The sequence below is a fragment of the Solanum pennellii genome, chromosome 6 (assembly GCF_001406875.1).
Source record: "Solanum pennellii chromosome 6, SPENNV200".
In the NCBI taxonomy this organism is placed as follows: domain Eukaryota; kingdom Viridiplantae; phylum Streptophyta; class Magnoliopsida; order Solanales; family Solanaceae; genus Solanum; species Solanum pennellii.
This window is the reverse complement of record NC_028642.1, coordinates 10,836,278-10,849,970: the sequence shown is the minus strand read 5'-3', so window position 1 is coordinate 10,849,970 and position 13,693 is coordinate 10,836,278. Positions and strand designations below refer to the sequence as shown.

Genomic DNA, 13,693 nt, shown 5'->3' with positions numbered 1-13,693 from the left:
AATCTTATTGCAAATTATTTAAATTATAATTATCCAATTTATTTTAATTTTAGCCTTTTCTATTCAATCTTATGTTAATTTTAGTCATTAGATTATTTCAATTATAGCCAATTCAGATAACTTAAATTTAAATTTAATCTATTAATTCTGATCGTTTATTTCATTCCGATCAAATTACAATCGTCCATCGTACTTTGATCAATGGTTCAGATTCACTCAACCCTTTTCTTCCTACTTCAATCATCCTAAATTAAAATTCTCGTTCTTCTCTTCTTCTAAATATAAAAAAGAACCAGCAAATCGCCGCGTGAACCACCCTCCTCTTCTCTGTGTCACCGACGCTGGAACCCACTAAATCACCAGTGACACCCCATTCCCCTCTCCACTCCTTGCCGCCATCTCCTCATTCGCCCTCTCACCGAAAACCCCACAAGCGAACCACCTACACCACCTCCTCTCTCCGGCGCCGGTCTTTGCTCCACCTCTCTTCTTCTCACTAATTCCGTCCAGAATTCCCATGAGCACCACCAGCACCACTTCTCTCCGCTCCACTAAGGACCAACGGACTCTAGTCAGCCAGCGATAAAGAAGCTAGCCAATCACCTCTCTAGTCTTGGGGAAGTGATGATGAACACAGTTAAGTCTAAATTGATCAAGGACTGTTGAAGTCGATCTTTTTTTTGGGATGATTTTTCTAGTTATATGTCCACTCAATACGCTCTTCAAAGGAACTGTTAGATTTGGGATTCACAGGTTTTGTTCATTCATCAAGGGTTGAGATTTCTGATTTTATTAGCTGTATGGGTTGTCGCTCGTTCTTCATTACTTGACCATATTATGTGTAATCTTTTTCTTGACTATATAATAAGAACTTCATCTCATTCTTTCCTCATGACTGATTGCTGTCAAAAAATCCCCTCAAACTCTCTTTCTCTCTAAAAATAAATTGGGAAGCCTCTCAAGCTCTCCTCCTTCCTATATAATCATTGATAGTCGGAAATCTGCGGAGCTCTTCTGCTTTCTAGACAATCATTGGAATACATTCATTGTGTTTCTGGATTGATTCTTCTGAACTGGTTAGTTTTCATCGAAGTAAATTCAATTCTCAATATGGTAGTTTGTTGTATTTTTATTATCTGTACTTGTTGGAAAGCTTGAACTCATTAGGCATTATGTGGACAAATCCAGGTAGGTCTCCTTGCTCGGTATGCATGTCAACCTATTTTTGAGAACTATGTGAATCATCTAGACATTTTTAAGTGAGAATATTTATGTAATTGTGTTGTGCTACCCATTTTTATTTGAGAACTGTGAACCTGTAATATTAAAATTGGAGTCTTTGGGTTGAGAACTGTGAACCTATAATATTAAAATTTGAATCTTTGGGTTGTTTCAGAAGTATGCCTTTTATTTATATTAAATATAGGTAGTCAGACTTGTGTTTCAATCTTTTATGTACAAGATTTTTGGACTCATGAAATCCTAGTATGTGTGTACTTCATGTGTTCATTCTCTTCTATAGTTGTGTGTGTGCTTGTTTTTCTTGTGTTTAGACGTGTGGCTAGATTGATATTGGGACAACTAGGAGTCGCTCGGTATTGGGAAAGATAGGGTTTTTTGGTCCATGAGGCCAACTCATTAATTTTTTTCCTTTCATTTGTTGATTTGTATAATTATGAACAAACACTCCTGTAATAATAATAATAATAATGAGGGGTCGATACTAATTGGAGGTGAGAGATTATGTGCTACCTCCTTTCCCTTCCTTTATAAAACTCAACCAAACCCCCAAAGTTCACTCCTTTTTCACTCTCTCTCGAGGAACTTCAATTTCAGCCATGGCTTCTGCTACTAGAAGGTTCGTATTATCTAAAATTTTCTCTTTCGAAAAATGATTTTTGGTCGGAGACGGATTCATAATTTTGAAGTTTACTATATATGATAATTACTGTAGATTTGTTTATGGTTCCTTTATACATTTGTTTTTTATAGATATTGGTTCCGATTGTGAATGGTACAGCTTCCGATTGAGGCTATACTGCAGATTGCTGGTGTGGAGGTAATTGTTGCTTCTGTTGAGAATCAGCTTCAGATTGAAGTAATGTATGGAATTAAGATCGTTGCTGATGCTCTAATTTCGGATTCTGTAGATACTGAGTTTGACCTTATCTCGCTTCCGGTATGTTTATTGTTCAAGCTCAAAAATTAGGCTTTGCTGAATTGAACATTGGTTAGTTGAACATCAATATATACTAAATTATTAGTTTAGTTCCTGGTCTAAAGTTTGAAAATAGCTAATACCTGCATAATTTAGTCTCTCCTGTCAGTTTATATGTCTTACTTGTACCTTTACTCGATGTAGTATTTTTTAGTCTTGTATAGGTTTGTATGACAGTTCATCCATCATAAGCATCCACGTCTCCCTGACACTCATAGCTCGACTTTAGTCGTCCAATATTCATTTTATGTAACGTTTTTTGGTTTTATAGTTTTTATATAGAACTTCCTTTTCACATTTTGTGGTATCTTTCTACCAGATATCACTCCGGTAACACTTGTTGCCACAATCCAATCTAATCTCGCCTCAACTTCACTCTTTCTAGCCAGATGTCACCCCTTTATTTTCTTGAATATTTTAGTAAATGCTAAAGTTTACTTGTGTCTCCAATAATACACCAGTGACCTGTCTTCTCACAGAAAGAGGCCAATTGAATAAGCTCTAGATCTCTTGAAAAATTATGATCTTATAAACTTGTCTCCGGAGAGACATTTAAATGTGTCATATTACTACGAGATATAAAACTCGTGTTCAGTTGTTCAACTATAACACTTGATGTTCACTCCTTCAACTCCATGTCCATGGTTTTTTGAGTACTACTACCTACCCTCAGAGTTGAGTCAGAGTTGCCAGTATTAGATTCTGATTTAAATTTGTGGCAGTCAAACTAAGCTTTTGAGCACAAATATTACTATATCCCCTCTTAGTTTTTAAATTACAGTACTGATTGTCTTTTTTCGCCTTTTTGTTCTGTGTGAAGCAAAGCTTTTTCTTTTGTGGAAATGCTTTTTTGAGAGGTCAATCTGGTCTGTAAAACTAAAACAGAAGAAAAATATCTCTAGATTATTACTGCATTTAGTGTGATCACTAATAATAGTCTGTGTCAAAAGATCTATTGAGGTTCTGCTAGAACTTTAGAATATCTTTAGTGATTAAAACACTCCTAAGCTATATTTTTTTTTGAGTCTCATACCCAAACTATTGAAAGTGGGAGAAACACACCTAAATTATTACACTTAAGTTTGAAAAAAACACCCCTGTACATACTGGACCAAATGTGTGTGTGCACACTCTTTTACGCGCGTGTGGCCTTGATTGCCCACATGGCTTCTTCTTTCTAAAAATAATAAAATATCAAAAACACACCTAAACTAGTCAGACTATATTTGTGGCATCATTATGCAACCAAATAGAGCATATTTTCTTTCTATTGAATTGTCACTTTTTACAGACTACTTCATCAATTTTTTTTTTCTGATTACAACTATTTAAACAACTATGAGCAGCTAAGGACAGAAGTCAACAAAGCATTTTTAGTAGCTCGAAGTAGAAAACTGATTGGGTTTAGTTTGTATAGTATAGAAACATAGAAACCAAGTAAGGCTTCACTTTGCAGAGCAACCTAAAATGATATTAAACTACTTGGGATGAAAATCAGTAAACCGTGTTTAGTAACATCAAAAAACATAACACGAATTTGATACCATCCTATTCACAACCAAAATACGATACAATCCTATTCACAACCAAAATACACGACTTAAGAACAGTTCGAACCACATGAAAAATCAGTCATCATGTTTAGTAGCTTACAATAACTACTTGGGCTGAAAATCAATCACTGTGTTTAGTTACATCAAAATTCACAACAAAAAATTGATATCGTCCTATTCACAACCAAAATACGCGACTTAAAAATAGTTCGAGCCACATGAAAAATCAGCCGCATCATCCCTAAACACCTTCAGTTCTTGCTGCACCTTGTGATGAAGTTTGTGACTGGATGTTCTTCTGTTTAAGCAAAGTACTTTTATGTTGAAGTTGACTTCCTGTGATAGCACTTATCTCCTTCCATTTAAGACCTTTACTTGGTGTATATCCAAGGTCACCGGTATGTTTATTGTTCAAGAAAGAGTCCTAAATAAATTAAAATAGAGTAACACTTGAGTTTTTTCTGTTTCAACATTTGGAGTCTGTAATTAAAGCTAAAATACCACGGATCATATCGGTTATCAATAAAAGCATAGATGAACTTGAATCTGAGATGGACCATTTTGGGAGGCCTATTTCTGTTGATGCTGGGGTAAGCTTCATTTTGTACTGCTGGCAGTGTTATTGTTCATTGAGATACCATGTACTCAGTAATGTCATGACTCTATCTCAGGCGCAATTGTATACTATCTTGGAACTTTGTCGTGTTTTTGACAAGATATTCAAGGAGCTGGATAGGGGGTAGGTTCATTACTTTTTCGTTTCTTAATTTATACTTCTGTCAGTATTATTGTTCAGCCCTTATTTTTGTTTCTTTTTCTGCCTTGAGTCCATGTTTGAACCCTCATTATGCCTCAATTTAGCCGAAAAAAATTGTATCACAGTATAAGGTGCAAGCTCTTGGGTTACCGTATTTTTGGCATTATTTTGTTGATTATGGGTTTGCATCTCCTGCACATTGCTACCCTGCTTCACATCAGTCTTGTTTCTCTAAAATAGTGAGCTTGTTTCAATTAATTTGTAGATTCTATTGTTGCCTTGTCCAGGAACTGAGTCGAAGAAAATAGCATGATTCCTCGGTATTTTTTATTACCAGAAAATTCTGGATGTAGTTTAGTTCAAATGTTTCCAGGTTTGTTTTTTGGTGTCTGAATAGACCCAGTACGAATATTGATTTATTAATCATGTGCAACATCAAAAACGTGACACTTAACTTTGTAAATGTTGTTACTGAATCTGTCATTGTCAAGTTATCAGTGGAACAAATTATAGATATGTTTGTGCAGTTTGGATCTGCTTACATTAGATTTGGGACCTTCAACTGGAGGTCTTATATAGTTTGATGTGTTCTAATATAATTTTAAGATTAGTTCAAGTATATTTATAGCTCATGCAGTACCAATGCAGATGTCGGTAATAATGTACTTGGAATATGTATTCAGTTCTATGAACTTATTGCATGCGACTGATAGAGATGATTAATTCTACAGATAGGATCATTTCCTTCCGGAAAGGGAAATAATTTAACTGAATATGTGAATATGTAAATCTGGTAAGGTCTTATGTTGTTCACTGTATGCTAAATAAATCTGTTTGCTGGAATTTTTAGCTTATTGTAAGATGAGTTCTTACAATAAACAACAACATACATAGTGTGATTCCACTAGTAGGGTCCCGGAATCGGTTCGTACAATAATGAACATTTTTTTCATTAAGTAGTTTTTGGTTTCTGCTTTTTTTAGGAATTGCAAGTTTAACTATCAGAAATACTTAAAAACAAATAAAAGGAAATTTACTTGGACATCAATACAAAAAAGGATCATGAGAAACTTTCTACTTGCTGAACATTGTATTGCTTTCTGTTCTCTGGCTAAAAGCTGGTTCTTTTCCGATATTGACAAGCTAGATTCATTGGGGTGGTCCAATCATCTTTATCTCCCCCCCCACCCCCCCCGTATTTAAGTGAAAGCAAAGAGGGTAGGATGAGGTCTGTGTATGTGCCTTCACAAGCATACACATTTCTCTTGTTAGAATGCCACCATTTTTGGGTTGGAAACACTTGTGATTTTCTGGGAAATGGACATGGATAAGTCAGAAGAAGCATCAGAGGAAGTTTTGAACTTCCATAGAAACTTCTTCACATGTTATTGTGACGTTTATTGATGCCAATCCCAAGCAAAGATCTCGTAAGTGGTACAATAGATATTTAAAATGACTCGACCTAGGATAGGATTATTGGATTGTTGGATGTACTCTTATTGAGAGTCTCTTAAAGATTCAAGTTTGAACCTGACTATAAACAATTTCTTTGGACTATGATGTTTACAGAACTTCTATTTTTGTTCTGCCTTTAATGTTTGAAGTGCTATAGAGTAACTAGGAAGGTCATGTCCTTTTCCTATGGGGAAGTATCAAGCAGGATACCAGAATTCTGGTAACATATATTTTTTTTTTTGTTGAAGCACACACACATATATATATATATATATATATATATATATATATATATTCCTTTTTTATTTTCCTTTTGATAAAATTGGCACACTTATGTAATCCATGAAATATGAAGTTTTGTATTTCGTAAAGTATCAAAATAGTCAATTTAATGTTTTTTCTCAGGCTAACATGATCAGGAAGACTGGAACTACCGTAGTTGGCACAAACAAAAAGACGTGGGTACGCTCGAAAAAACTACAAGATCTTTCTTTTCTTTCAAAAGGAGGAAAATTTCACATCAATTCCTTAATATGTTTGTTTTTAGAAAAATTCAATTAGTCATTTTTGATATCCCACCACCAACTCACATGAGGCTACTATGATTTTGATGAAGTATTCCTAGAGAGTTTGCAAAGAATGACCATACCTTATTGGCATAGATGCTTTCTATTAAAAGATTAGGAGTGGGGAAACATGTGCAGTTTGGAGTCTAATGTTGAAAACTAGGACTGGATATTTAATGTTGAAATCCATTTATTTTTGTTATTCTTTTGATACTTCACGATGGTATCATCTAGGGTAACTCTTTTTGTTGTGATCCTCCAATCTAAAAAGGAAGTCTTTTGTGCCAAATCATATTGAGAATGTCATTGATGTTTTTCCTATTCGGATATGGTTGATGTAGAACTGTATTTGTAGGAACAAAATTTTTGTAGCATCTCATTGTTCCACCTATTTATCCTTGACCTGAATGTTATTCAAAGTTCGGCCACTCGGAAGCCAGGGGACCAATACCAGTCCAATTTTTATGACATTCAATAATAGCATTTATTGACATTAACTAAAGTGTCAGATATTTCAATGTGACATTTTATAAATGTCACAAGTGTTTTGAAATTTGTTTTATCAACACTTAATCTAAGTGTCAGAAAGTTTAAGTGACATTTTATAAATGTCGAAAAAATAAATGTCATATATCTCATATTGACATTTACTTAAGTGTCAAAAATAAATGTCATATATTTCATATCAATTTTACGTAAATGTCAAAAATAAATGTCATATATCTCATACAAATATTTACCTAATTATCGAAAACAAGTATCAAATATATTTCATATCGATATTTACCTAAATGCCAAAAATATATGTCGTATATCTCAAGCTGACATTTACCTAAATGTCGAAAATAAATGTCATATACTTATATTGACATTTACTAAAATGTCAAAAATAAATGCAATCTATTTCTTGTCGACATTTACATAAATGTCAAAAAATAAATGTCGTAATAATCTTACCGACATTTATATATGTTGCAAAGTAATTGACACAAATTCTTTTCAACATTTACGTTAATGTCACAAAATAAATGTCAGGAATTCTTTCTGAAAATTACCTAAATGTCGAAAAAATTCTCGACACTAAAGTTTACTACATTTGGTCCAAATATAAAACAAATGTCAATAAACAAATTTGTTAATACGACAGTTTTAAAATGTCGTTGTATCTCCACTTTCTTGTATTGTTCCCACTTGGAAGTGGGAACACATAAATATGAATTTTGTGGTAGGTTTGTCTCGGACATAAAAGCAACATGATTCCATATGGGTGGTTGTGAATAGGTTGACCAAATCTGCTCATTTTATTCCCGTCAACTCCACATACTCCGGAGGATTATGCAAGGATCTTCATAGATGAGATAGTGTGTCGCAATGGTATTCCGTTATCCATCATGTCGGATAGAGGTGCACAATTCACATCTAGATCTTGGAGGTCGTTCCAAAAAGAGTTGGGTACCAAGGTGAAGCTGAGCACCACTTTTCATCCCCAAAAGGATGGTCAAGCGGAGCGCACTATTCAAACCCTTAAGGATATGCTTAGAGCTTGTATTTGGTTGAGTTTTCCTACAATAATAGTTACCATTCATCTATATCTATGACTCCTTTTGAGGCCTTGTATGGTAGGACATGTAGGTCTCCAGTTGGATGGTTTGAAGTGGGTGAGTCTTCACTTTTGGGTTCCGAGTTGATTTATAAGACTTTGGGGAAAGTTCATATAATAAGGAACTGATTGAAAGCAGCCTATAGCCGGCAAAAATCTTATGCCGACCATAGGAGAAGAGACTTAGAGTTTGAGGAAGGTGATAAAGTGTATCTAAAAATTTCACCCATGAAGGGAGTGGTGAGATTTGACAAGAAAGGAAAGTTGATTCCTCGTTATGTGGACCCTTATGAAATTTTGCAAAGGGTTAGAAAGGTTGCATACGAGTTGAAATTGCCTAGTGAACTATCTTCGGTTCATCGGGTTTTTCATGTATCCATGCTTAAGAAGTGCATTGATGATCTCGAGTCCATACTTCCTATTGAGGGTCTAGGTGTGGAAGAGAATCTCTCTAAGAGGAGGTTCCGTTTGAAATCCTTGATAGATAAGTGAAGAGGTTGAGGAACAAGGAGGTGGTTTTCGTAAAGGTGTTATGGAAGAATCACCTAGTCGAGGGAGCAACATGGGAGACCGAGGCCGACATGAAGTCCTGTTATCCTCATCTCTGTTCTAATTAAGGTTATTTATTCCTATTAATAATGAAAATAATGATTTAATTCGATTTTGACTTGTTTTGCGAAGATATGCAATATAAATGATAAAAGGCTTGTGCTAAAATGAACTATCATGGAAAATTGTTCTTTTGCTTGAATTGCACTTATTTGTGTATTTGGTATGTTGTTGCCTTCATAAGGTGATATTGAGCATGTTGGAATGTTGAGAAAGGAACTTTGACATAATTGACTCTTTAATGATATGTTGAGCCCATGTTGTTGTTGTGAGAAGGATATTCTTCATGTTGTGAGTTTGAACTCCTAAGTGTGAAAGTTGATGTTTTGACTTATTTGTGTAAATGACATGATTATGTGTTGGATGAAATTGTGTAAAACTCCTTTAGTTGTAAATCATGGATGTTGTATATTGTTGGTTGACTGCTAGTCTTGAGCCTATCCTTTCCCTTTTAAAAGTTTAGTGTCATTCGGGGACGAATGTTCCTAAGGAGGGGGGGGGGGATAATGTAACACCCCAAAAAGTCAAGACCTAATCTAGAGTCTAACACAAGTGTCTAGGGGTCTAGATACTGTTTTAAGACCTAAAATATAGTTTATAAGTCATCCGAGAAGTTGTAGAGCAAAGACGCCAAAGAACGTCCTCGACGTCTAGAAACTAGCTAAATTGAACTAGTTGACGTCCCTATGTTTGGTGAAGCTTTGAGAGGGTCAAATGAAGTTTAAAACTTGTAAAAAGACTTTGGATAGGTAAAATGTAGTATAGAGGGTCTAAACGTTCAATAACGAATCCCTAAGGACCACCCGAAGGGTCCTTGAGGATGACTCCAACATGGGTAGGCAGGCTGCCAATACAGTTTTGCAGCAACCTAGATTTGGCCCCCACTGCGCAACGCACAGCTTCCACGCAGCTTGGAAAATCTTAGCTCGCGACGCGTGCACTCCACGAGGCTCACTGCCTCGACCGGGATTTTGAAAATAAAATCAGAAATCAGCCTCGCGACGCGGAGCCACTTCCCAGATTCGTCGAAATCGTATTTTAAGCATTTTGACTTCACAAAAAAATCCAATTAAGTGAGAGGTTTTTTGGATAATTTAGGGGGTGACTATATATAGCCTAAGGGTCAGTTTTAAGTCATTTTTACTCACCTAAACCCAATACCCAAAACAAACCCAAAAGCTCTCATCTCTCTCTACTTTCTCTCTCCTCAAATCCTCCATTGAAGGAAGAACAAAGCTTGAAGAAAGAAAACCGATTTATCTAGGATTTCACTTTAATTTCGTGGATTAATCTTCATTAAGGTATGGGTTCTTCACTGTTGGTAATCCTAACCCCAAGAGGTCCTTTCAAAGTTTATTTCTAAATTACCCAATTCCATGAAATTTTCCTATTCCAATGGGTTTTCTTCTAAACTTCAAATTGATGATAAATTGTGATTAACTATGACTAATTAAGTGTAGATTGTTTGTTAATTGATGTTAATTGATGAAATTTCATATAGATTATGTCCCTTTACCCAAATTCCCTAAATCTTGGATCTCGGTTATGAATTGATGGGAATTGAAGAATGTATTGATTGTTAGATTGGTTTTATCTATTCTAATGCATTTATGTATTAATTAGGGTAATGTGTTGGTGATATTGGATATAATTCTTAAAGAGTTCATGTTGACCCTTCTCCCCTAACCCTAGGTTGTGAATTGAAGTTAATTGGGATAGTAATGATGTAGTTGACCTAGTTCTTGTGTTAATTTACTATTGATTAATGTTACTACACCTATTATTGGATATAATTGGTTTGTTGATGGTGAGACTATGATGATGACTTTTGAAGGAGATTTGGTAAGTCTTTATGATCCCGACCTTTACTTAAATTATGATGGCTTGTGATTGATGATGTAGTTCAATTGAAGTATGTCTTGTGAATGGCCTAAGTAGGTGTTGGTATGATGTTGAATTGAAATGTCTTAATTATGTAATTGTGATATTATGCTTAAGATGTAATGATATAAGGTTGGTTATAAAAGTACCTATGTGCCTTACTATGATGTAATAAGGTTAATGTGCTAATCTCACGTATGAGGGTTGTATTGAAACAATGTTCTCTGTGCAATTCCTATTGAAATAATGACTATGACTATACAAGGATCTATTCTCCTATGACCTAAACTAAGTTATCATATTATTAATTAAAGACATTCAAAAGAGACTCTAGCTTAGCACCGAGTGAACTTCTAGATGAGGGGTGGTGCCTTCGCAAGGAGGAAAGGTAGGGTTCACCATAGTCCTCAGATAGCCTCATAGACCAAAACGGGCATAGAGTGATATTTCCATAACAATCCCCAAGCTCCATAAAATATGTTGCCACCATAGGAATACTAGCTAGTGGATCCACTTAGATGCTATGTTCATGTTTGGTACTACTTTGGCCGGTAGACCACCTTCCATCGGTGTAAGGTTTTACAACACCGGATTCCACACTTAGCTCTTGTGGTCTATGTCAGTTAAGACAAGTCTTCCTGAAGGTAAAATAAAGTAATGAAGTAGACACTAACTAGGGTAACTTAAGAGGTTTGACTTAGCCTAGGTAAGGATATGGAACTCTACCTATGTCTTGCACTAGTTTGCCTTGAGAGAAGCCTTAGGAGGTTGTTCTTATATTCTTATGATCTTATGAAGTGAATGCTATGCATATGTTGACTTTACACATTGATGATTCGATATGATGTTGTATTGCTTATGATCCCTTATTTGGTTTAATTGGTTGAGTAAGGTTATGGGGCTTTACTTGGTCATTACACTTGGAGGCTTGATGTGGGGTTATGAGTAAGAGTCTTGCTTATGTGATGTACTTGTGAACTCTATACATGTTGACTTGACTATTACTTGATGATGTTGGTCTTGTGTTGTACATGGGTTTGACTTATAGATTATGTAATTGTTGGTCTATATGTGTTCATGATTGTGCATAAGGCTTTTCAAAGTACTTCAACATGGTTTTGAATAAATAACATCTTTAGCATGATTTCAAATGTTTTATGTGCATATACTTATACTTAGTACAAGTGTGTACTAACCCATCTTTTATTTTTACTACAGATGTAGGATCCGACCGTTGAGCTTATAGAAGGCCTTTGAAGACTACTTGGATATTTCTCAAGTGTTCGGTAGGTCCTCACCTTCCGAGGACGATGCCACTATCTTGCTATTGGATATTGTTTAGTCTTAAAGATAATTTAGTTCATTCTCTTTCTTGTTGAGTTTGTATATGCCTATATGAGACCTTTATTGTAATGAAGTATGGGTAGAATCCAAAATGTTGTATTCGACTTAGATGGTTTAATATGAGACGTATTCTAGACTTCTTACGATCTATATTGCTATATTATGTATGTGAAATAAAAGTAGAAGCCTATGTATTGCTTCCTATACAAGGAGTCTATGTATACTCGCTAAATATATGCTATGTGTAAGCGAGATGTCTAAGTAAACCTCAATGAAGAAGTAGTTTAAATTTTTTTAAATTTTCCGCTAATTTAACCTATGAAATGTAATGACGAATGCTAAGAGGCTAGTCTTAGTCCTCCTCGAGGAAGACGATGCAGTTACGTATACGGGGTGCTCCCCGAATGTGATAGTACTAATGATCCTAAGTTTTTGGGAAATAACCATGGAATTTTAGAGGGTTTAGAGATGAAAAACGGAGGAGAAAATTCAAAATGCCTGTCCGTAAGGCCCTGGGGCACCGCACCTCCCATAGCCCCACATGACAATCTCTGTCCATAGGGCCTTGGGGTGCCGTGCAAAACAGAGCGCCCGAACTTGGCCTTTGATGTTTGGGGCCTGGCGCCCCACTCCTCTCAGAGCGCCAAGAACGCCAGTTCACCCCATTCATTCCCCACTCTTTCTTACTAGTTCCTAAGTGATGTACCCATGTTTATTAGTTGATTGTAACACTCTAAGGTACATATAAATATCATGAAATAATCCATAAACATGATATCATGAACCTTGAATACATAATCCAATTCAAGGAAAGTTAAGATTAAAGTCAAAGGAGTTAAGAGCTAAGTTTAGAAAATAAAAAGTAAGTCAAAGCAAAGTTTCTTAAAGTTTCAAGAGTCTTTATTAAATGTTTTAACTTCATTTTCAGACTCTAGTTTCAAGCTAAGTAAAGAGTAAAGAGTTGAATTCATTTCTCAAAAGTTATAAGGGAACTAAGTATTCTCAAAGAGTTTAAAAGAGTTGAATTCATTTCTCAAAAGTTATAAGGGAACTAAGTATTCTCAAAGAGTTTATAAATGTTTTCAGATTTAAGAAGAGGAAACTAAGATTTCCAAAAGAGATTTTTAGCAAGAAAAGGGAACATTGATTCCAAGAGAGCTTTTTAAAGCTAAGTGTTGAGCAATTATCTCAACCAAAAGAAGGAAGTTGTTTTAAAATCACATTAGCTAAAGTATTTTTTGGGAGTAGTATTGAGTACTGATGTGGGATGAGATTTTATATTAACTCAAGTCTCTATGAAAATGTCACGACCCAAAACGGGTCGCGAGTGGCACCCACACTTATCCTACTATGTGAGCGAACCAACCAATCTAAACCCCAACATTTTAACCATAATGAACAAAATACGATGCGGAAGACTTAAAACTCATTAATGAAAATCAATTAAATAACTTCTAAAAACTCAATACTTATTGTTCCCAAAAACTGGACGTCATCACCACAAGAACATCTATCCTCAAATACTAAATCTAAGAATATCTAGAAAGCTAAAATAAATAAACAGCTAGTCCATGCCGGAACTTCAAGGCATCAAGACTTGAAGAAGAAGATCCAGTCCAAGCTAGAAGCATTAGCTCACCCTGAGATCTGACGTGATGAAGACTGGCTAGAGTTGCGGTTGAGTTGAAGACGACGGCACGTTTGCTGCAC

The 13,693-nt window shown here is 35.4% G+C and overlaps 1 protein-coding gene across 16 annotated transcripts; it reads left to right on the top strand.

The window, feature by feature from the left end:
* Positions 1 to 268: 268 nt before the first annotated feature.
* Positions 269 to 12,129, top strand: LOC107023705 (protein DJ-1 homolog B-like). 16 transcript variants are annotated; one of them, XR_003578904.1, is made up of 4 exons: positions 269 to 4,361; positions 4,443 to 4,510; positions 6,389 to 6,445; positions 11,858 to 12,129. XR_003578904.1 is itself a non-coding variant. In XM_015224482.2 (4 exons), the coding sequence occupies exons 2-4, from the start codon at positions 2,012 to 2,014 to the stop codon at positions 11,883 to 11,885; spliced, it is 264 nt and encodes an 87-aa protein (XP_015079968.1). In that variant the 5' UTR covers positions 269 to 1,076; positions 1,993 to 2,011; the 3' UTR covers positions 11,886 to 12,129. The 16 variants fall into 16 exon arrangements, 4 of the variants coding, with proteins under 4 accessions (XP_015079968.1, XP_015079967.1, XP_015079966.1 ...); XR_003578907.1 differs by lacking the exon at positions 11,858 to 12,129 and having other exon boundaries at positions 269 to 1,076; positions 2,021 to 2,059; positions 2,151 to 4,510; positions 6,389 to 6,855; XR_003578906.1 differs by lacking the exon at positions 11,858 to 12,129 and having other exon boundaries at positions 269 to 1,076; positions 1,993 to 2,059; positions 2,151 to 4,510; positions 6,389 to 6,855.
* The last annotated feature ends 1,564 nt before the right edge of the window (positions 12,130 to 13,693 follow it).

Coding starts and splice junctions, on each gene's coding strand:
- LOC107023705 (XM_015224482.2), top strand. CDS start 2,012: ATGGTACAGCTTCCGATTGAGGCTATACTGCAGATTGCTGGTGTGGAG. Junction 2,180..4,442: donor TTGACCTTATCTCGCTTCCG/GTATGTTTATTG, acceptor ACTCTATCTCAG/GCGCAATTGTATACTATCTT. Junction 4,511..11,857: donor TTCAAGGAGCTGGATAGGGG/GTAGGTTCATTA, acceptor TTTTTACTACAG/ATGTAGGATCCGACCGTTGA.